At 33.0% G+C, this 22,500-nt stretch overlaps 2 protein-coding genes across 2 annotated transcripts in view; both read left to right on the top strand.

The window, feature by feature from the left end:
* The window catches only part of LOC137617982 (cell adhesion molecule 3-like), a 715,661-nt gene that overhangs the window by 218,458 nt on the left and 474,703 nt on the right, over window positions 1-22,500 (top strand). The gene's annotated exons all lie outside the window — the stretch shown is intronic.
* Window positions 21,135-22,500, top strand: part of LOC137617983 (sodium/potassium/calcium exchanger 1-like) — a 112,357-nt gene continuing 110,991 nt past the window's right edge. Inside the window, exon 1 of the mRNA XM_068347908.1 lies at window positions 21,135-21,223. Within this exon, the coding sequence (XP_068204009.1) occupies window positions 21,135-21,223 (89 nt within the window). The remainder of the gene's footprint in view (window positions 21,224-22,500) is intronic.

Genomic DNA, 22,500 nt, shown 5'->3' with positions numbered 1-22,500 from the left:
GGCTTACGGAGTATTTATTAAAATGAATTTTATTATTTTAGAAAAAAGCAGAAATAGAAAAAAAAACCATATGATTAATAATAAATGAAATGGTAGTCGAAGGAAAAAACCTTAAAACAGATAAATGCTTCACTTACGGTAGAGACCTAGAACCTGAGACAGTGGCATACCATGTGTACATTGATGTATGTACACCATTTACGTTTGCGCATTCGGTATGAAGTTAATTCTAACAGTCTTGACTTCTTAGTTATACGGCTCAACACTGTACACTATTCAAAAAGTTCTATTCCAGTTGTGACCAGATTCTATATGGCTCAACACTGTACAGTATTAAAAAAAATTCTATACCAGATATTACCAAATTGTATATGGCTCAACACAGTTGTGACCAGATTGTATATGGCTCAACACTGTACACTATTCAAAAGGTTTTATTCCAGCTGTGACCAAATTGTATTTGGCTCAAAACTGTACACTATTCAAAAAGATTTATTCCAGCTGTGACCAAATAGTATTTGGCTCAACACTGTACAGTATTAAAAAAAATCTATTTCAGCTGTGACCAAATTGTATTTGGCTCAACACTGTACACTATTCAAAAAGTTTTATTCCAGCTGTGACCAAATTGTATTTGGCTCAACACTGTACAGTATTAAAAAAGTTTTATTCCAGCTCTAACCAGATTGTGGAATGGTCTTAATCGGGCAGTTGAATCATTGGAACTTCCGAAGTTCAAACTTGTAGCGAATGTTTTCATGTTGAACAGGCTAACATAAATCAGGCTAACATAAATCTCTCTTAATAATTTATTTATGACAGAATTATTTTAACGTTGTTACTGATCTTAGATATCTCATATTCAATATTCAGTGCTTCTAATATAGTTTATTTATTTCCTTTCTTAACTGGGTTTTTTATCCTTGTTGGAGCCCTTCAGCTTATCTTATAGTATCCTGCTTTTTCAACTAGGAATGTAGATTAGTGTGACGGTGCCGAGTGAGGGTTGTGAACTCAAAGGCAGGATGCAATCAACTGAGTACTATATTAAAGAACACTCTCCTTTATATACAAAACCTCAAGGCAACAGGAAAATACATGTTCGAGGAAATGACAATGTTACAGAGGAAAACAGCAGACATGAATTTTCATGTTCGTTTTAGTGCGAGGGAAGAGCGAAGATACAAGCATAATATATACAAAAGGAATTATGTACAATTGTGTGACACACGGTTGGTACATTAGCAGTAATAATAATAATAATAATAATAATAATAATAATAATAATAATAATAATAATAATAATAATAATAATAATAATAATAATAGTTCCGAATATTTGCGCTTCGTTTCGTAAATTCAATTTCGCAGTTTTTTAAAGTTGAACGTATATATATATATATATATATATATATATATATATATATATATATATATATATATATTATATTATATTATATATTATATTATATTATATTATGTATATATTACAGTGATTGCTGCTATATTGAATATCATATACAATCAAGTGGTATAAGACCGTGCATGCATGTTTAGTCATTTATTTATATACAGTACATATATATTTATATATGCTGTATGTATATGTATGTATATATAGTGTTATTAGTTAAGCAGGCCACAGATTCTTTTATACCTTTATTTGAATTTTGTTCGTTAATAATATCAGTAGCTTCAGAAATATTTTATCTCCTTGAATAGTTGATAAGAATTTTTATTCGTTTTTTTATATGTCATACTGTATATTTCTTTTTTTTTTTTTTTTTTTTGAATGCCGCAATTTGCTTTGAATTTGATTGCAGTTCATAACATTGCGAAGAAATAAAAAAGGCAGAGAGAGAGAGAGAGAGAGAGAGAGAGAGAGAGAGGAGAGAGAGAGAGAGAGAGAGAGAGAGAGAGAGATTGTAAACTTCATGAACCAATTATACTGGCCAGAGAGAGAGAGAGAGAGAGAGAGAGAGAGAGAGAGAGAGAGAGAGAGAGAGAGAGAGAGAGAGAGAGAAATGAAAATGGGATTGTAAACTTCTTGAACCAGTTATACTGGCCAGAAAGAGAGAGAGAGAGAGAGAGAGAGAGAGAGAGAGAGAGAGAGAGAGAGAGAGAGAGAGAGAGAGAGAGATTGTAAACTTCATGAACCAATTATACTGGCCAGGCAGAGAGAGAGAGAGAGAGAGAGAGAGAGAGAGAGAGAGAGAGAGAGAGAGAGAGAGAGAGAGAGAAGGCAGAATTTTCTGAATTTTGTAGTATATATGGAAGTGTATTCTTCTGACTACAGAATTTCGTTTTTCTCGCTTTTACTTTCAGAGTATAACATTTCCGCTCTCAAATGTGCTTCATTGTTTTTCCTTTCTCGTTACCTTACCGTTCTTTGCTTTATATTTTTTTGCAGAATTTATCAGATTCACTTATTTAATTTGAAATATAATTACACTACTTTTGGTCAAGAAGTTTCCTAGCTTTTCATAAACTTTTCCCCATATATTTAGCTATAACATTTTCCTCTTCAAAAATATTTTTTGAGATTACCCATTATCAAATAATCCATTCATTGATTTTATTTGGTTGGCTTTTTTTTTTTTTTTTCATAATCGTGTTCCATATATTTTGTTATAATCTTTTCCTCTTCAAAGATATTTTTTTGAAATTACCCATTATCAAATAATCCATTCATTGATTTTATTTGTTTGGCTTTTTTTTCATAATCGTGTTCCATATATTTTGTTATAACTTTTTCTCTTCTAAGATATTTTTTGAAATTGCCCATTATCAAATAATCCATTCATTGATTTTATTTGTTTGGCTTTTTTTTTTTCATAATCGTGTTCCACATTTTTTTTTTTTTTTTTGCGGAAAGCTATTGAAAAAGTTAGAAAAAGCGTCAAACTGACCTTCAAATCCTTTCCATATTTTTTAAGCCGAAGTCAATCCCCTCTTCACAAAAAATCTGTTAACCGGCCTTCCATACCTCCCGGAATATTTTTCTCTCTCGTTGCATTCTTTTGAAGACCGGCTATAGCCCCAACATCTATGACTTTTTAATATCGGGTCTGCGTGTTCTGAAGCAGTAACAGTTCGCTCCAAAATATGATAGTAACTATTACTTCATTTTTTCTCCGTTCTGTAATATGTACCCCAGTATGAACCAAAGTATTATTTTTTTTTTTTGGGGGGGGGGGAATTATGCGCTTTGATTGCATAAATGAAATTTATGAGTGAAATTATTTTATGCAAGAAGGGATCCACTATGTGTTTTTTTTAACCGATTTCTCTTATTGATAAATGATATGGTTTATATTCATTCGTCCTCCCATTCTTGTACATGGGAGATAAGTTATTATTGCAAAATTAATACCTCAGTTTCTCCTTTTTTCTCTACACCATCCATACAATACGTTGTATTTATTTTTCAATATACCGTAGAGCTAACAATGCAAAACTACCTTTTATTGTCATCCTTCAATTTGTATCTGTTTATGAATAAATACGGTTATATATTTTATGGTTTTTTTTTTTTTTCAAAAATAGAAATTTACCCCATGGATCAGAAACTTGGGGTTTTAAGACGAAATGAGGAAGCAAAGCTTGTTTAAAAGATTGGAGAATGATGGAATAAGAATGGCAGGTGTAGTAAAGATTACCTAGATGGGAAGAGTGTCATGACTGAGATGGTGTGGGCATGTGTTGAGAATGGATGGTGGGGAGGGAGTGAGGAGGGCTGGGGAGGAAACTGTAACGGGGCTGAGGTTGATCAAGAGGGAGGCAGAGAATTAGATGGCGAGGTAAGGTGAAGGATGATATGGAGAGAACAGGTTTCGTGGGTTGTTGTGGCCTGATTGGTAACGTCTCTGCCTGGTGTTTGCCAGTCGAGGGTTCGAGTCCCGCCCAGTCTCATTAGTGCCATTAGTGTCTGCAACCTTACCATGCTTGTGAGCTAAGGTTGGGGGGTTTGGGGGAGCCTATAGGTCTGTCTGTTGAGTCATCAGCAGAAATTTGCCTGGCCCTCCCTGGTCCTAGCTTGGGTGGAGAGGAGGCTTGGGCGCTGATAATATAAAATATAGTCAGTCTCTAGGGCATTGTCCTGCTTGCTAGGGCAATGTCACTGTCCCTTGCCTCTGCCATTCATGAGCGACCTTTAAATCTTTAAACCTTTAAGAGGATGCCTTTGGTAGAAGGTATTGGAGAGAGCGCATTAGGCAACCGACCCCTTAATGTAGGGATAACGGTGTGGAAGAAGAAGAGAGATTGACCCCATGTGGGGAAGAGGGTTATCCAATTCGTGGAATGTCTTCGATTGTCCTCTTTAATACTCATTATCCAGGTTTTCTTTGCACTTCGTCATTTTATCTTCCTTTACTATTTCTTTTTTGTAGAATTTAATTTGAGAAAATGTTAGAACTGGTATATAAAATTGCTTTTTCTATATGCTTTAGGGGCGTATAAATTGTACATAATATTCTTGTTTTCTCATAGAGTAGTGAAACTTTCAGTGATTAATTATTGAGACGTGGAATTGATTCAATTTTGAAAGTCGCAGGTCAAAGGTCAAGGTCAAGATTTTGAAAGTCGCCGGTAAAAGGTCAAGGTCAAGGTCGACCTATATATGTGTATGGGATCTTTCGATGCTGTTTTCTTTATTCATAATTTAATAAAACTTGTGGTAAAAAGCTTAAGAAAGATGTAACTTAGACAACAGAGAAATTTATTTTTAATGCTTGAGTTGATTATAGAACTGTCTGCTATCTTGGCCTTGTCACTCATTTGTGATGTATGCAGTTTGTGTTAATATATCTTTTCCTAAGACTTTTGAATAAGAAAATTTGAATATCTTTCATTTTTCGGAAATCACACAATATATATAAGCTATATATATATATATATATATATATATATATATATATATATATATTGTATATGTAAATATATAAATATAGATATAGATATATATTATGTATATATATGTATATATATGATCATTGCGTATCACCATGCTCAGCAAAGCTGTACTAGGTTGGTTTCGATCAGACAAAATTCTCCCACCATCACCAATTCACCCTGGCCAGCATGGTGATGGAAACTGGTCAAACCCCAGACATGGAATGACATGTCTGTATTTGTTGTTGTTTCATCTATAGGATAATAACTGATAGATATCATGTTTGTTGGTACTAACGTTTGTAATAAGGCAGCAATGATTGTCTGCTTGAGTCGATTTTGATTTTATAAGTCCAGAAGCTCTGGTCCTAGCGGGTATATTCCCCAACAAATTCTTGACCTTCTAAGTAATGTGTACTTAAAAATTATTAGTAAACAACTATTGAACCTATATGATGGCTCTTCCTCTTTAAGTTTTGGATTCAAACTGAATGACTTAAGAATAGTTTCGCATCAAAACTTGATGACTTAAACATAGTTTTGCATCAAAACTGAATGACTTAAGAATAGTTTCACATCAAAACTTAATGTCTTAAGAATAGTTTCGCATCAGTAGTTAATGACTTAAGAATAGTTTCGTATCAAAACTGAATGACTTAAGAATAGTTTTTCATTACTTCTTATATAGTTTCGCACAAAAAATTAATGACTTAGAAATAGTTTCGCATAAAAAATGTATGACTTAATAATAGCTTTTCATTACTTCTTATATAGTTTCGCATAAAAAATTAATGACTTAATAATAGTTTCGCATCAGTACTTAATAACTTAAGAATAGTTTCGCATCAGTACTTAATAACTTAAGAATAGTTTCGCATCAGTACTTAATAACTTAAGAATAGTTTCGCATCAGTACTTAATAACTTAAGAATAGTTTCGCATCAGTACTTAATAACTTAAGAATAGTTTCGCTTCAGTACTTAATAACTTAAGAATAGTTTCGCATTAAAACAGAATGACTTGAGAATAGTTCCACATCAAAACTGTATGACTTAAAAATAGTTTCGCTGTATCATTCATTTGCTCACTTTTTGATGACACACCAGAATTGAGAGTCTGTAGTCCAAAAATAGCACTGGAACAAACAGAAAGCATGTCATAAATGTGCTGGAACCTTCCGATGCCTCCGGATGTCTTCTTGGACTGCAGGTTTTCTAACTTGTGCGTCAATGACTCAGGCTAAGAGTTAGTCGTAAAAAAAAACCACCTTTTTCTCCTGGGAGTAGCCGGAAGAGGGCGCGCTGCCAACCAGGGTTGCCAGGTTTTCTGAATGAGAAAAGGCCAACTTTTAATCAACAGCAGCTTTAAACACCAACCCGTTAGTAGAAAAGGCCAAATATATAGTATTTAAGGCCCACATTTTCTTTCATGATATTACTAAAGGCTAAACAATTTTTAAAAAAGGCAAAATTTGAGGGTTTTTTTGGCGTGAAAAAGGCCAACCTGGCAACACTGCTGCCAACCGTGATATTTTCCGCAAGTAAGAAGTCCCCCCAGAATTTCTGAGAAATTATCTTCGCGAGGCCTTTTTTTATCTCTCTCTCTCTCTCTCTCTCTCTCTCCTCTCTCTCTCTCCTCTCTCTCTCTCCTCTCTCTCTCTCAGGGAATGGTGCACGTATCATATTACTATTTGCTTGTAATGTTGTTATAACATATTCATGCTTTTCAATAAGAAATGAGTTAGCAGCTAGAGTGGATATGAATGTGTTTAGGGTGTTTGGCCATGTTGAGAGAATGGAAAATGGCTGTCTGCTAAAGAAGGTGATGAATGCAAGGGTTGATGGGAGAAGTACAAGAGGAAGGCCAATGTTTGGGTGGATGGATGGAGTGAAGAAAGCTCTGGGTGATAGGAGGATAGATGTGAGAGAGGCAAGAGAGATTGTAGATCTGCAAGCGAGGTCATTTACTTTTAGTAGTGTCTGCATCCTGACCTTATGAAAAGAGGTCGTGGGGTTTAGAGAAGCCAATAAGTCTATTATTATTATTATTATTATTATTGTTATTACATGATGCTAAGCTATATAACCCTAGTTGGAAAAGTAGGATGCTATAAGCCCAGGGGCTGTAATAGGGAAAATACCCTAATGAGGAAAGGAACCGAGGAAAAATGAAATATTTCATGAAAAACAACATTGAAATAAATATTTTGTATCAACAACAGCCATTGTCTGGCCCTCCCTAGTCCTAGCTTGTATTGAGAGAGAGCTTGGACGATGATTATATAGATATGTAGTCAGTCTCTAGGGCATTATCACTGTCCCTTTCCTTTGCCATTCATGAGACTCAATATTACGCAGTATTCTAGAAGTTTTATTCTAGCTGTTACCAAGTCGTGGAATAATCTTCCCAATCGGGTTGTTGAATCAGTAGATCTTCAACAGTTCAAAGTTGTAGAAAATATTTTTATGTTGACCAGGCTGGCGAGTCTTTTTATTGTTTATACAGTATATGACATATCTGTTTTTGACGTTGTTAATAGTTTATATAGAAAATATCTGTTTTGACGTTGTTACTGTTTTTAGAATGATTTATTGTTGATTTATTTTCATCATTTATTTATTTCCTTATTTCCTTTCCTCACTGAGCTATTTTTCCCTGTAGGAGCCCTTGGGCTTATAGCATCTTGCTTTTCCAACTAGGATTGTAGCTTGGCTAGTAATAATAATAATGATAATAATAATAATAATAATAATAATAATGAGCAACCATTAAACCTTTGAATCGCGATTTAACATTGGTGTGGTGCGAAGCCCAGAAGAGCAAATGCGTCATTCGTATTAATTAAACCCGATTATCTAAGAGCGACATGTGTCGGGACCTGACACCTGGTGACTCGTATTGGAACAAATGCATTTCTTCTCGTAGCACCCTATGATTAAGCAATGTATGTAAATGTATAAATGAACATGTGCAATGTTTCATCGGAGGCCAGCTCGTAGACGGAAGCTAAACGAATTAATGCATTTAATTTACTACGTACTGTTTTCTCTTTAGCCTTTATATTTTAAACCAAGTGGTTTAATGTTGCTTTATTTCATATTTTATTTATTTGTTTATTACCCTAGTATTGAAGGATTAAGGATATATTAAATATTATGGAAATAGCCAGTTTAAATGTTCATCAAATATTAGTTACTTCGACGTATATTAGAGCAATAATATTCCTTCCTTTGTGTCTTTTGCATGTCTCAATCATAGTCGAGTCACTGTAAATTTGCCATTCTCCTCTCTCTCTCTCTCTCTCTCTCTCTCTCTCTCTCTCTCCTCTCTCTCTCTCTCTCTCTCTCTCTCTCTCTCTCTCTCTCTCCACATGGAAGAGACTTCCAGTGGATGTAGTGGACAGTAACACGGTAAATGAATTCAAGAATAAGTTAGACGAGATCATGAGAACGTTCAAACTAATTCAATGTACCCAAGAGCAAATGGAGTCTCCGCAGATGGAATAATAGGTCTTCGAGACATCTAAAATCTTTGTAACTCACTCTCTCTCTCTCTCTCTCTCTCTCTCTCTCTCTCTCTCTCTCTCTCTCTCTCTCTCTCTCTCTCTCTCTCAGCGAAATATATCGGTCGTGATGCTAGCTTAGATCATAAAAACTAAACGTTCAAACTAATTCGCTGTGCCCAAGAGCAATTAGAGTCTCCGCAGATGGACTTATAGGTCTTCGAGACATCCAAACTCTCTCTCTCTCTCTCTCTCTCTCTCTCTCTCTCTCCTCTCTCTCTCTCTCTCTCTCTCTCTCTCTCTCTCTCTCTCAAAATATGCCATCGCTCTATTATCAGCTTATTATTATATTTTTACACCGATTCGTTACTTGACTGTGATCTAATTGCGATATAGTTTCATCCAATTTGCATTTTTTGTCCGAAGGTCAAGCGTCTGGTTGCATTTTCGGATATGGGTTTCGTAATCCAGTTATCTGTGCCCACTGGTCTTGTCCTCATGCAAACCTGGATTAGGTTAGGCTCGTATTCTGAGCTTGATCCTGCCTACGACATTTGATTTATGCATCGCTCGGAGGTGGAGGGAATGACAATATAGATTTACACTGTATTACTGTGTTGTTATTATTATTATTATTATCATTATTATTATTATTATATTATTATTATTATTATTATTATTATTATTATTATTATTATTATCATCCATACTGTACCATACATCCTTACGGATAAAGACAGAAGACATTCAACGTCGGATGAAGAACATCTTTAATTATTCTATGGAAAAGTATTATTTTTGCCTGTTCAAACCAATGCCAAAGGGGGAGGGGGTGGGGGGGGAGGTGTCAAACGAGAGGGTTTAAAATTGGCTCCCATAAAGTTCCGGACCTGTCAGGGTGAACTACCAGAGGATTGAAGTTTTTCCATTTGTCTTTCCGATGAATAACATCTTTAATTATCCTATGGAAAAGTATTATTTTTCCTTGTTCAACCAAAGCTGATCTAGGAGGGGGGGGGGTGTCAAACGAGAGGGTTTAAAATTGGCTCCCATAAAGTTCCGGACCTGTCAGGGTGAACTGCCAGAGCATTGAAGTTTTTCCATTTGTCTTTCCGATGAATAACATCTTTAATTATCTTATGGAAAAGTATTATTTTTGCCTGTACAACCAATGCCAAAGGGGAGGGGGGTGTCAAACGAGAGGGTTTAAAATTGGCTCCCATAAAGTTCCCGGACCTGCCAGGGTGAACTACCAGAGGATTGAAGTTTTTCCATTTGTCTTTCCGATCCGAATCCGAAATTGAACTAGGTTTTACTTTTGAAATCAGTAGTTTAGTAGCTCTTTTGATGAATAACTTTTTAGTTGAAACGGTAGAACTTCAAAAGTTCAAAGTTGCAGCAAATGATTCTATGTTGAACAGGCTGACATAAGTCTTTATAGCTATATATGAATTATCTGCTTTAATGTTGTTAATGTTTTTTAGACTATTTTATTTCAAATTTCCATTACTTATATCGTATATTTATTTCCTTGTTTCCTTTCCTCATTATTATTATTATTATTATTATTATTATTACTACTTGCTAAGCTACAACCCTAGTTGGAAAAGCAGGATGCTTTAAGCCCAGGGACTCCAACAGGGAAAAATATCCCACTGAGGAAAGGAAATAAACTACAAAAGATGTTTAAGAATGATAACATCAACATAAATGTTTCATATATAAACTATTAAAACTTCAAGATAACAAGAAGAAGAGAAATATGACTGAATAACGTGCGACATTGTATCTCTAAACAGCTTCTAGTTCTTCTTTTAATTTGATCGGGGTCAATGACCTTAGATGTCAGGATGCCAGATAACTCATAATCTATCAATCAATCTTTTAATTTGAGATATGGGAGAAAATCCTGACATAAAAAAAGTGGAAGAGAAACGTAGAAATGGCCGTTATTTATTTTAAGGAAAGCTCTTGTTTATTTTTTTACTTAGATATTGTAATTATTACTTGATTATTTTACTTTCTCAAGTATTTTTTATTCTGGGACTGGAATAGAAATTTGATTGAAGTATGAAAATTTCCTACTAATGACAGCTTTGTGCTCTCCAAATACTCAGAAAGACCTCGGCCGAAATTTATGAAATGGTATGAAAAATAGTCCCTTGTCAGGTTGGGAGGAACGTATAGAGAGTAGAGGTCCCCTTTTTTGTTTTTGTTTCATTTGTTGATGTCGGCTACCCCCCAAAATTGGGGGGAAGTGCCTTGGTATATGTATGTATGTATGAAAAATAGTTTGCAATGTATATTAAAACAAGGTTATTTAAGGAGAAAACCTAAATACATAAGGCCTCATCATAGCCTCTACTCATTGGGTTATTATGGCCTATTGGAAACGTCCCTGCCTGGTGATCTGCCTGACTGGGGTTCTATACCCAATTTATTTCAATGAGGCGCATTTGCACCTACTCGCAGCGGTACCCTTTAGCTCGGAAGAGTTTCCTGATCGTTGATTGGTTAGAATTATCTTGTCCTACCAATCAGCGATCAGGAAACTTTTCCGAGCTTAAAGGGCACCCCTGCGAGTCGGTGCAAATATGCTTCAGTAAAAAAAATTGACTTTAGTCACGTTTAGGCTCGATAGTTTCTTGCGTCTGCTAAGGATAAGGGCTTTGGGGGGGAGCATATAGGTATGCCTGTTGAGTCATCAGCAGCCATTTCCTGGCACTCCCTGGTCGTAGCATGGGTGGAGATGTGCTTTGGACGCTGACCAATATGTATATTTGGTCAGCCTCTTGAGCATTGTCGTGTTAACTATAGTCCATTTCTTTTAGCGAGTCATATTTGCACCGACTCGCAACGGTGCCCTTTTAGCTCGGAAAAGTTTCCTGGTCGCTGATTGGTTAGAATTATCTTGTCCAACCAATCAGCGATCAGGAAACTTTTCCGAGCTAAAAGGGCACCGCTGCGAGTCGGTGCAAATATGCTTCAGTAAAAAAAAATTGACTATAGTCACGTTTAGGCTCGATAGTTCTTGCGTCTGCTAAGGATAAGGGTTTTTGGGGGGAGCATATAGGTATACCTGTTGAGTCATCAGCAGCCATTTCCTGGCACTCCCTGGTCGTAGCATGGGTGGAGAGGTGCTTGGACGCTGACCATATGTATATATGCTCAGTCTCTAGGGCCTTGTTCTGTTAACTAGGGCGTTGTCACTACCCCTTTCCTCTGCCATTCATGAGCGGCCTTTAAATATTTAGCGGATTGGCTGGCTATGTGGCCCACTGATTAGAAGTAGACTCTCGAGGGTTCTCACAAATTTCAGAAATACTTTGATCCTGTGTCTTGGATTAGAGTTCTCTTGCTTGAGGGTACACTCGGCCACACTATTCTATTGGTTTATTTCTCTATCTCTTGTTTTATAAGTTTTGTAGTTTATATATGAAAGATCTATTTTAATTTGTAAACTACTCTTGAAATATTTTTTATAGTTGTTCAGAGAAAATACGTAAAGCTCTCTTGTCTGGATGCTATATACAAGAGTTTAGCTAAATAACGTTCCGTGTATTATTACTATTATTATTATTATTATTATTATTATTATTATTATTATTACTAGCCAAGCTACAACCTTAGTTGGAAAAGCAAGATGCTATAAGCCCAAGGGCTCCAACTGGGAAAAATAGCCCAGCGAGGAAAGGAAATAAGGAAATAAATAAATGATGAGAACAAATTAACAATAAATCATTCTAAAAAACAGCAACAACCGTCAAAACAGATATGTCCTATATAAACTATTAACAACGTCAAAAACAGATATGTCATATATAAACTATAAAAAGACTCATGTTTGATTTCCGAATGGCTATGTCAATACACATATAAGCTAGGATCCTTTACATCAAGAGAATCTGATGTTAAACACGACATCTGTGATTTCTTATTGACAGACTTGATCTCTGCAAACAGCAACATCGCGTGATAAGTGACTTGATTAACAGTCATAGAAATTGTATAAAGCTGTTTGCGATGGTAGATGTGTTCTTTGATCTTAAAATATTTTGAGGAGTTCTCTTGCGGCAGGACTAATAGGGTAGACGAAGATGAAAACATTGTAATATTTTGGATTTATTACTTTTTTATATGCTATTTATTCCGTTTTGCAATCAATTTTGTATCTTTCAGTTATCCCCATACATAAAAAGCTACCTCCTCTCTCTCTCTCTCTCTCTCTCCTCTCTCCTCCTCTCTCTCTCTCTCTCTCTCTCTCTCCTCTCTCTCTCTCTCTCTCTCTATGTAATATATATATATATATACACAGTATATATATATATATATATATATACACAGTATATATATATATATATATATATATACACAGTTATATATATATATATATATTATATACATATATATATAGTATATATATTTATATATATATGTGTATATATATATATATATATATATATATATATACCTATATATATATGTATGTATATATATATGTATATATATATATATATATATATATATATATATATATATATATATATATATATACACACACATACACACAAACATACAGCAAAAGCCAGAATTGAATAATAAAGGTCCTTAGTACCTAACGCTTTCGTGCATTTTAATACACATTTCTTCAAGGTACAATAAAAAGTTGTACCCTGAAGAAGTGTGTATTAAAATGCTCGAAAGCGCTATGTACTAAAGTCTTTTATTATTCCATTCTGGCTCTTGCTGTATATTAAGTCACGTGATTCTTGTAACAGTAAAGATACAATGAAACAGCAAAAAAAAAAAAATATAAAAAAAAAAATCCACATCTATCTAAAACTCCTTGGACTATTTTACGAAAAATTTCATGAACTCTGGTGTAATGATTTCACAATAAAAATAGAAAATATCTTCGATTTCTTAATTTGAATAGATGATATCATTTCAGTCAACCAAGAACTTCCTTTTAGGCTGAGAAATTAGCCCACGAAATTGAATGGCTTCTTGCTGCCCCACTTTTGGTTAATCAAGTTTTCTGTCCATTTTTAGATTTGCACATAACGTTTGTGTTATTCTGCTAACAAACAAAGAAATCGAATGGTAAATATGGCTTCATTGCTAAATTTAAATTAAGTTTAACTTTTGCAAAGAGGCATAAAAGACTGGCGAAGTATGTCAAGTTCAAAGCTAATGGAGATTTATATGATTTGAATTGAAAACACTGTTGTTATTATTATTATAATTATTATTATTATTATTATTATTATTATTATTATTAGCCAAGCTACAACTGTAGTTGGAAAAACAAGATGCTATAAACCCAAGGGCTCCAATAGTAAAAAATAGTCCAGTGAGGAAAGTCATTAGAGAAATTATTATTATTATTTTTATTATTATTATTATTTTTATTATTATTATTATTATTATTATTAGCCAAGCTACAACTGTAGTAGGAAAAACAAGATGCTATAAACCCAAGGGCTCCAATAGTAAAAAATAGTCCAGTGAGGAAAGTCATTAAAGAAATTATTATTATTATTATTATTATTATTATTATTTTTATTATTAATATTATTATTATTATTATTATTATTATTATTATTACTAGCCAAGCTACAACCCTAGCTGGAAAAAGCAAGATGCTATTAGCCCAAGGGCTCCAATAGGGAAAAATAGCCCAGTGAGGAAAGGAAATAAATAAATGATGAGAATAAATTAACAGTAAATCATTCTAAAAACAGTAACAGCGTCAAAACAGATATGTCCTATATAAACTATTAACAACGTCAAAACCAGGTATGTCATATATAAACTATAAAAAGAGTCATGTCAGCCTGTTCAACATAAAAACATTTGCTGCAAGTTTTGATCTTTTGAAGTTTGATTGACATCTTCGACCTTGAATAATGTGAAAAGAGATATGTTTTATTGTTTATTCATCTCTGTGTATATTTAGCCTCTGTGTATAATCAACCTTTTATTACTATTCATTGAAAATGCTTCAAATTTATATTGGAATTTACTAAGGTTTTTCTTCCGTCACGTGTAATGTTAATGTTTTTTGTATTTTATTTTTTTATTTTTTTTGTCCTTCTCATTGTAAAGATTTTGCTTAAATACTGACTCAATTTTATTACTGGAATCTTCCAGGATTTTTTTTTTCGTCACGAGTAAGGTTTAAGGTTTTTTAATATTTAAATTTTAAGTGTAAGGCGAAGGTTTTTTATAATTTATTTTTTGAGTTTTTATGTTCATTTCATTGTAAAGATTTTGCTTAAATACCGACTCAATTTTATTATTGGAGTCTTCCAGGATTTTTTTTCGTCACACGTAAGGTTTAAGGTTTTTTAATATTTTAATTTTAAATGTAAAGGTTTTTTATAATTTATTTTTTAATTTTTTCATGTCCTTTTCATTGTAAAGATTTTGCTTAAATACTGACACAATTTTATTTCTGGAATCTTCCAAGATTTGTTTATTTATTTATTTATTTTAATTTTAATTTTTTAAGTATTTTTAATTGCACAGAATTAATTTGCTTGAAAAAGATAGTAGGTTGGCCAAGGCTCCAGCCACCCATTGAAATACTACCACTAGTTACGGTTCATTTAACCTTTGCCTACACATACACCGAATAGTGTGGCCTATTCTTTACATATTCTCCTCTGTCCTCATACTCCTGCTGCTTTTCCAACTAGGGTTGTAGCTTAGCAAGTAATAATAATAATAATAATAATAATAATAATAATAATAATAATAATAATAATAATAATAATAATAATAGTAATAATATAAATCAAATAGTTTATCCTTGGTTTATGAATCTTCACATAAGAGAGATAAAAGACTTGTTATGTCTTCCAATCTCCAGTTAATAATGGCCATAAACGACTTGAGTGTGGCTCTTGAAAAGTCGTAAATTCTTGAAAAAAAAAGTTGTTATGAAATAAAGGCTGCCAATTTTAGGCAGTTACTCCACGTAAATGGATTTATTATTATTATTATTATTATTATTATTATTATTATTACTAAGCTACAACCCTAGTTGGAAAACCAAGATTCCATAAGCCGTGGGGCCCCAATAGGGAAAATAGCCCAGTGAGGAAAGGAAACAAGTATAAATAATATATTTAAAGAACAATGACATTGAAATAAATATTTCCTATATAAACTATGAAAACTTTAACAAAACAAGAGGAAGAGAAACGAGATAGAATAGTGTGCTCGAGTGTACCCTCAAGCACGAGAACTCTCTAACCCAAGGGAGTGGAAGACCATGGTACAGAGGCCGTGGCACTACTTTAGGGATTTGATGTGAAATAGCTCCACGTTGATATTCCTTGTCACTCTTGTTTGATTATTATGTACCGTCTTTTGCATAGATTTCAATTTGATCTGGTTCACTAATTGACTTTGGGTATTAAGCTAGTCTTATGCCAACACTACCCCTTTACCATAGCACGGCGTTTTGACTTGGCTTGTTGCGTGTATGGTATTATTATTATTATTCATTATTATTATTATTATTATTATTATTAGCTAAGCTTCAACCCTAGTTAAAAAAGCAGGATGCTATAAGCTCAAGGATTCCATCGGGGAAAAATAGCCCAGTGAGGAATTATTATCATCATCATCATCATCATCATTATTATTATTATTATTATTATTATTATTATTATTATTATTATTATTAGCTAAGCTACAAGCCTAGTTAGAAAAGCAGGATGCTATAAGCTCAAGGCCTCCAACAGTTAAAAATAGCCCTGTGAGGAATTATTATTATTATTATTATTATTATTATTATTATTATTGTTGTTGTTGTTGTTGTTGTTGTTGTTATTAGCCAAGCTACATGCCTAGTTAGAAAAGCAGTATGCTATAAGCTCAAGGACTCCAACAGTGAAAAATAGCCCAGTGAGGAATTATTATCATCATCATCATCATTATTATTATTATTATTATTATTATTATTATTATTAGCCAAGCTACAAGTCTAGTTAGAAAAGCAGGATGCTATAAACTGAAGGATTCCAACGGGGAAAAGTATCCTACAGATAAAGGAAATTAGGAAATAAATAAAGTACAAGAGTAGTAATGAATAATTAGTATAAAACACTTCAAGAACAGTAGAAAAAAAAACATTAGAATAAATTTTTCATATATAAACTATAAAAACTTCAAGAAAATAAGCGGAAGAAATTATGAAATGATAGAGATTCTCAAGACAATTTCTTTTAATGAGGCGCATTTGCACCGACTCGCAGCGGTGCCCTTTTAGCTCGGTAAAGGTTCCTGATCGCTGATTGGTTAGAATTATCTTGTCCAACCAATCAGCGATCAGGAAACTTTTTCGAGCAAAAAGGGCACCGCTGCCAGTCGGTGCAAATCTGCCTCGCTAGAAAAAATTGACTGTAGTAGGATTTTGGAAGGATTTTATTGCAAGGACTTCCCTCTGGTTTTATTGTAAGGTGTTCTCTCTCCTCCTCAAACAATTGGTCGACTCCCCTTTCTGTTTGCCAACAGGATTTGATGTCCTTCGAGAGTTTAGGGTTAACCGCTGCACTCGCAGGAATTCTTCCGCCAAGTTTTCTCGTTCTTGTTTCCACTTAGTGCTCCTACAATTTAAACTTTGAGTTTTAAAAGACACTGAAGAGGAGTTTGTGAGTCTTAATCCTCGTACGCTTTTGCCGCTGTGATTGCTGCTCAGTTTTCTTTGGACATTTAAGGAAAACTCTTGCTTCATTTAAGGCCCTTGGTTTGTTTTCGACAATTTTTATAATATTGGTTATTCCATATTTTGTCATTTATTATTATTATTATTATTATTATTATTAATATAATATTATTATTATTATTATTATTATTATTATTATTGTTTTTATTATTAATATTATTATTACAAGCCAAGCTATAACCCTAGTTGGGAATGCAAGATGCTGTAAGCCCAAAGGGTCCAACAGGGAAAAATAGCCCAGTGAGGAAAGGAAATAAGGAAATAAACGATTCAGGAAGTAATGAAAATTGAAATAGCATATTTCTTATTCTAATTTCAGTACTTAAAGGTTAATATTTATTCTACTGGATGTATTTTACACAGCAAATATTCTTAAGAATTTGGTATGATATATTGTGAAATACTTTTATCTTTAAATAGATGTTTTGTAATCCCCTTTTACGTTAACTCGCACACAGTCTTACTCATTGTGACGGGCCGAGAGAAGGTTGTGACTCAAAGACAGGATGAAAGCAACTGAGTAAGTTTATTATAGAACACTCTCCTTTGTATACAAAAGCTCAAGGCAACATGAAATTTCATGTTCAAAACCGACACTGTTACCGGTGAGAAAAACAGGCATGTTTATTCAGGGAAGAACGAAGATACAAGCATAATATATACACAAAATGAACTTTGTACGATTGTGTAACACACGGTTAGTACATCATGAAATTTTCGTGGCAGCATCCGTAATCTTTCTGCCATCTCGTCTCTAAGACGTGTTTATTTTATTTATGGAAGATCTGTTTTAATGTTGTTACTGTTCTTAGAATGTGTTATTATAATTGTTCATTAGTTCTCTTGTAGTTTCTTTAGTTTCTTATTTCCTTTCATAACTGGGCTATGTTTCCTTGATGGAGCCCTTGGGCTTATAGCATCCCGCTTTTCCAAATAGGGTTGTAACTTAGCTAATAATAATAATAATTGTAGTAATAATAATAATAATAATAATAATAATAATAATAATCCCTTAAGACATAGTGATCTCTCTCTCTCTCTCTCTCTCTCTCTCTCTCTCTCTCTCTCTCTCTCTCTCTCTGTCAGTGCATGTACAGACTCTCACTTAACATAATGCCAGGAAACAAGTTAATTTGTTTTCCACCATCCGGTCTCCCATAAGATACAAGACCAAAAAACTCTTTGCCTCATCATTGAAAGGAATTTCCCAGGTTCGATTCCCAAGCAAGCTGAAATTCTGTCGTCCATTTCTCTTGTATCCCCTCTTGACTTTGTTAAGCACTATAGTAATCTGGAAGGAATAATGGGATAGTAATTAGGCCTTTACGATGGGTCAAAACCAGCTTGACCCAAAAGACAGACACCTTCAAGTACCACCTTTGATAAATCTCTCTCTCTCTCTCTCTCTCTCTCTCTCTCTCTCTCTCTCTCAATTATATATATATATATATATATATGTATATATATATATTTACATATATATATATTTACATATATATATATATATATATAATATATATATATGTATATATTTCTCAATTATATATATACAGTATATATATATATATATATATATGCATATATATATATATATATATATATATACATGTATATATATTACCCTGTCCCTAGAGTATAATATTTTGTATTATATCATAACGTAATAAAAACATATACAAGCCTGGCTGATAACCTTAATTAATAATAAGATTTATTAACGATACATACCTACAAATGAAATAACCGTTCTCTTGGGCATTGTCTCTCATTGGCTTTACATCATGTTGAGTGTATCTAATTCTCTCTAAAATAGTATATTTACCATAACAAAAAAATAAACATTGTGATCATAAACTGACTGGAGAATTTTATAGATTTCATTAAAGGAAAGAAAAGGATAGGTAATGAAACTTAAATCAGTATCAAACTCACATGGGGCACTTAACAATAGTTTTGCAAACGTAATTATTATTATTATTATTATTATTGTTGTTGTTGTTTTTATTATTATTATTATTATTATCATTATTATTTTTATTATTATTGTTATTATTATTGTTATTATCATTATTATTTTTATTATTATTATTGTTATTATTATTATTATTATTATTATTATTATTATTATTATTATTATTAGTTTTATTATTATTATTGTAATCATTATTATCATTATTATTTTTATTGTTATTATTATTATTATTATCATTATTATTTTTATTATTATTATTTTTACTATTATTATTATTATTATTATTATTATTATTATTATTATTATTATTTTTAGCCAAGCTACAACCCTAGCTGGAAAAGCATTGTTATTATTATTGTTATTATCATTATTATTTTTATTATTATTATTGTTATTATTATTATTATTATTATTATTATTATCATTATTATCATTATTATTTTTATTATTTTTATTATTATTATTATTATTATCATTATTATTATTTTTATTATTATTATTATTATTATTATTATTAGCCAAGCTACAACCCTAGCTGGAAAAGCAAAACGCTTTAATCTTAGATTTAAGTGTAGAACGTTAGAATTGTACAATCTCAGCCACTAAACTACTTTCCCTAGTTTTATAAATGCAGGTAAAACCAGTATTGCATTTTTATACACAAGATGGAATTGTCTAAGCCATGACTTAAAAGATATCCTCGGGGACTTACTGAACACCGTGTAAGGTCCTCACTGAACTGTACTGTAGGTAATGGTCATTTTTGCTGTTCTTGAACTTTTATGGTAACGATTTGGGTTTTGTAAAACGTCTTAATTTATCCCAAATATATAAAAAGATACATATTCAATTTTATTATTACTAATCTTTAAATGGTGAACATTTCCGATTTCTTCCAGATTAATATTCCAACCCATCCATTTTGTATTTTATTTAATTATCAAGTTATTGTTAAGAATATTTCATTGCTTGTTAATCATTTGTGTACCTACAAAACTGGCAAATATTTTTATTTCATCTGGCGTTTTGCCTTACGAGAGGAAGTAAGCTATACTCAATTTTTTTTAATGAGGCGCATTTGCATCGACTCCCAGCGGTGCCCTTTTAGCTCGGAAAAGTTTCCTGCTATCTGATTGGTTAGAATTATCTTGTCCAACCAATCAGCGATCAGGAAACTATTCCGAGCGGAAAGGGCACCGCTGCGAGTCGGTGTAAATCTGCCTCGCTAAAAAGAATTGACTATAGTTTATGTTATAAGCTGCATCATATTTCATTTTCTTTCAGCGAGGTGGTCATACTTGATTTTAGTCATTTTGGATCTAGATTTTTTATCTATTAATATAAAAAAAAAGGTTGAAATTCAAGGTATAATTTCCTTAGTGTCCACGAAACTACAGAAAGCCTCCGGATGAAATTATAGGTACAATTTTCGTAGTTTCCAAGAGACTAGTTTTTCGAACGTGTGTATAAATAACATTTAGTAAGCAAGGCAGAGAATAAATTGATATACTGTAATTCTCTTTTTTAAAAGATATGTAAATTGATGATTAGGCCTGCGGGAGGCACAGTGGCTAAATCGAGACCTACAGTAATGACATAACCACTTCAGACAACTCGACATTCTGCGCTGGTGTTTTGTTGATTACCTTTTTAATCATATTTCGTGTCGTCTTTTTTTTTATTGAAAACCATTACTGAAATTTAAATTGAAGTAGATTGACAGAATTATGTATGTATGGTAAAATACTGGAATTATACGGAGAGTATGGAGGTACTATTATCCGAGGTAGAAAAGAAAATTATCATATATGGCATCATTCTGTTTTTCGAAATGGGGAAAACTCTCGCAGCTGGCTACCGACCCCCAGTCCAGTGCAGGGCGTCGTAGTCCCATATCGTCCCTTTTGGAACATTGACCGTATGTACTGTTTAGGTCGAAGTGTAAAGATATTATCTTTAAATTTCGATTTGAATGACTCTGGTGGCAAAGGCCAAGCGCACCATAAATCGTTTCCTTGTCATGGGACATAATGGTTCAATTAAGCGAGGTTCGAAGTAAGAATACGCTTAACGATGCGCCCTGGTCTGAAATAGAGTACAACCCCCAGGGGAAACCAGGGTAAGGAAACTGGATACTTCACGGTGGAGTAGAACAAACTCACCTTGATTGAAAATGAGATGGGTGGAACTTTTAACGCCGCACCGGGAAAGTATTCCTTTCATGTTGTAAAACAATTCTCTTGTTAAGCGAGTTTTACAATTATCTATCTTATTTCTCTTCCTCTTGTTTTATTAAAGTTTTTATAGTTTATATAGGAGATATTTATTTTTAATGTTGTTACTATTTAATTTTTCCTTGTTTCCTTTCCTCACCGGGCTATTTTCCCTGTTGGACCCCCTGGGCTTATAGTAATAATGATAATAATAATAATAGTTTCGCAGGTAATTAATTTCCCAACAGGGAAAATAGCCCTGTGAGGAAAAGAAACAAGGAAAAATAAAATTTTTTAAGAACAGTAACATTAAAATGAATATTTCCTATATAAGCTATTGAAACTTCACCAGAACAAGAGGAAGTAAATGGAAATAGAATAATGTGCCCGAGTGTATCCTCAAGCAAGAGAACTCTAACACAAGATAGTGGAAGATTATGGTACAGAGGTTGTGGCACTACCCAAGACTAGAGAACAATGGTTTGATTTTGGAGTGTCCTTCTCCTAGAAGAGCATGGCATAAATATTATTATTAATTAGGGAATTATTCACTCTAGTGTTAAAATTTATTCATAATTTTTTCATTTAATTTTGAAGAATGCTATATTTTTACTTCTTTCTCTTCCCTTCCGTTTCTAAGTTACTCTGATTAAGAAATGGGCTACCTGTTAGGAGATAGCGAAAGGGATTATATAGTTCCCACTGTGAGAAAAGGATTAACACGAGGGGAGTTTTTTTTTTTTAGGATTTAAGAGTATATAAATACCGTGTTTTATGACCTGGCTAAGGTTACAATACTCATATACTATGTCGTCAGATCGTGATGTTTTTTCAAGAGTTTGAGAAAATGGTTCCCTGTTTTTAACCAATGATGGTTTAGTGAAAATGCTTATGATAGTTCTCTCTCTCTCTCTCTCTCTCTCTCTCTCTCTCTCTCTCTCTCTCATTTATGTTGGACAGATTGACATAAGTATTTTGATAGTTTAGATAAGAAATATCTGTGATGGTTTAGTGAAAAGGCTTATGATAGTTCTGTTTGTTTGTATTGTTTCTCTCTCTCTCTCTCTCTCTCTCTCTCTCTCTCTCTCTCTCTCTCTCTCTCTCTCTCTCTCTCTCATGTTTTTATGTTGGACAGGTTGACATAAGTATTTTGATAGTTTTATAAGAAAAATCTGTTTTGATG

Source organism: Palaemon carinicauda, chromosome 24, assembly GCF_036898095.1.
Source record: "Palaemon carinicauda isolate YSFRI2023 chromosome 24, ASM3689809v2, whole genome shotgun sequence".
In the NCBI taxonomy this organism is placed as follows: domain Eukaryota; kingdom Metazoa; phylum Arthropoda; class Malacostraca; order Decapoda; family Palaemonidae; genus Palaemon; species Palaemon carinicauda.
This window is presented reverse-complemented; position numbering and strand designations above follow the sequence as displayed.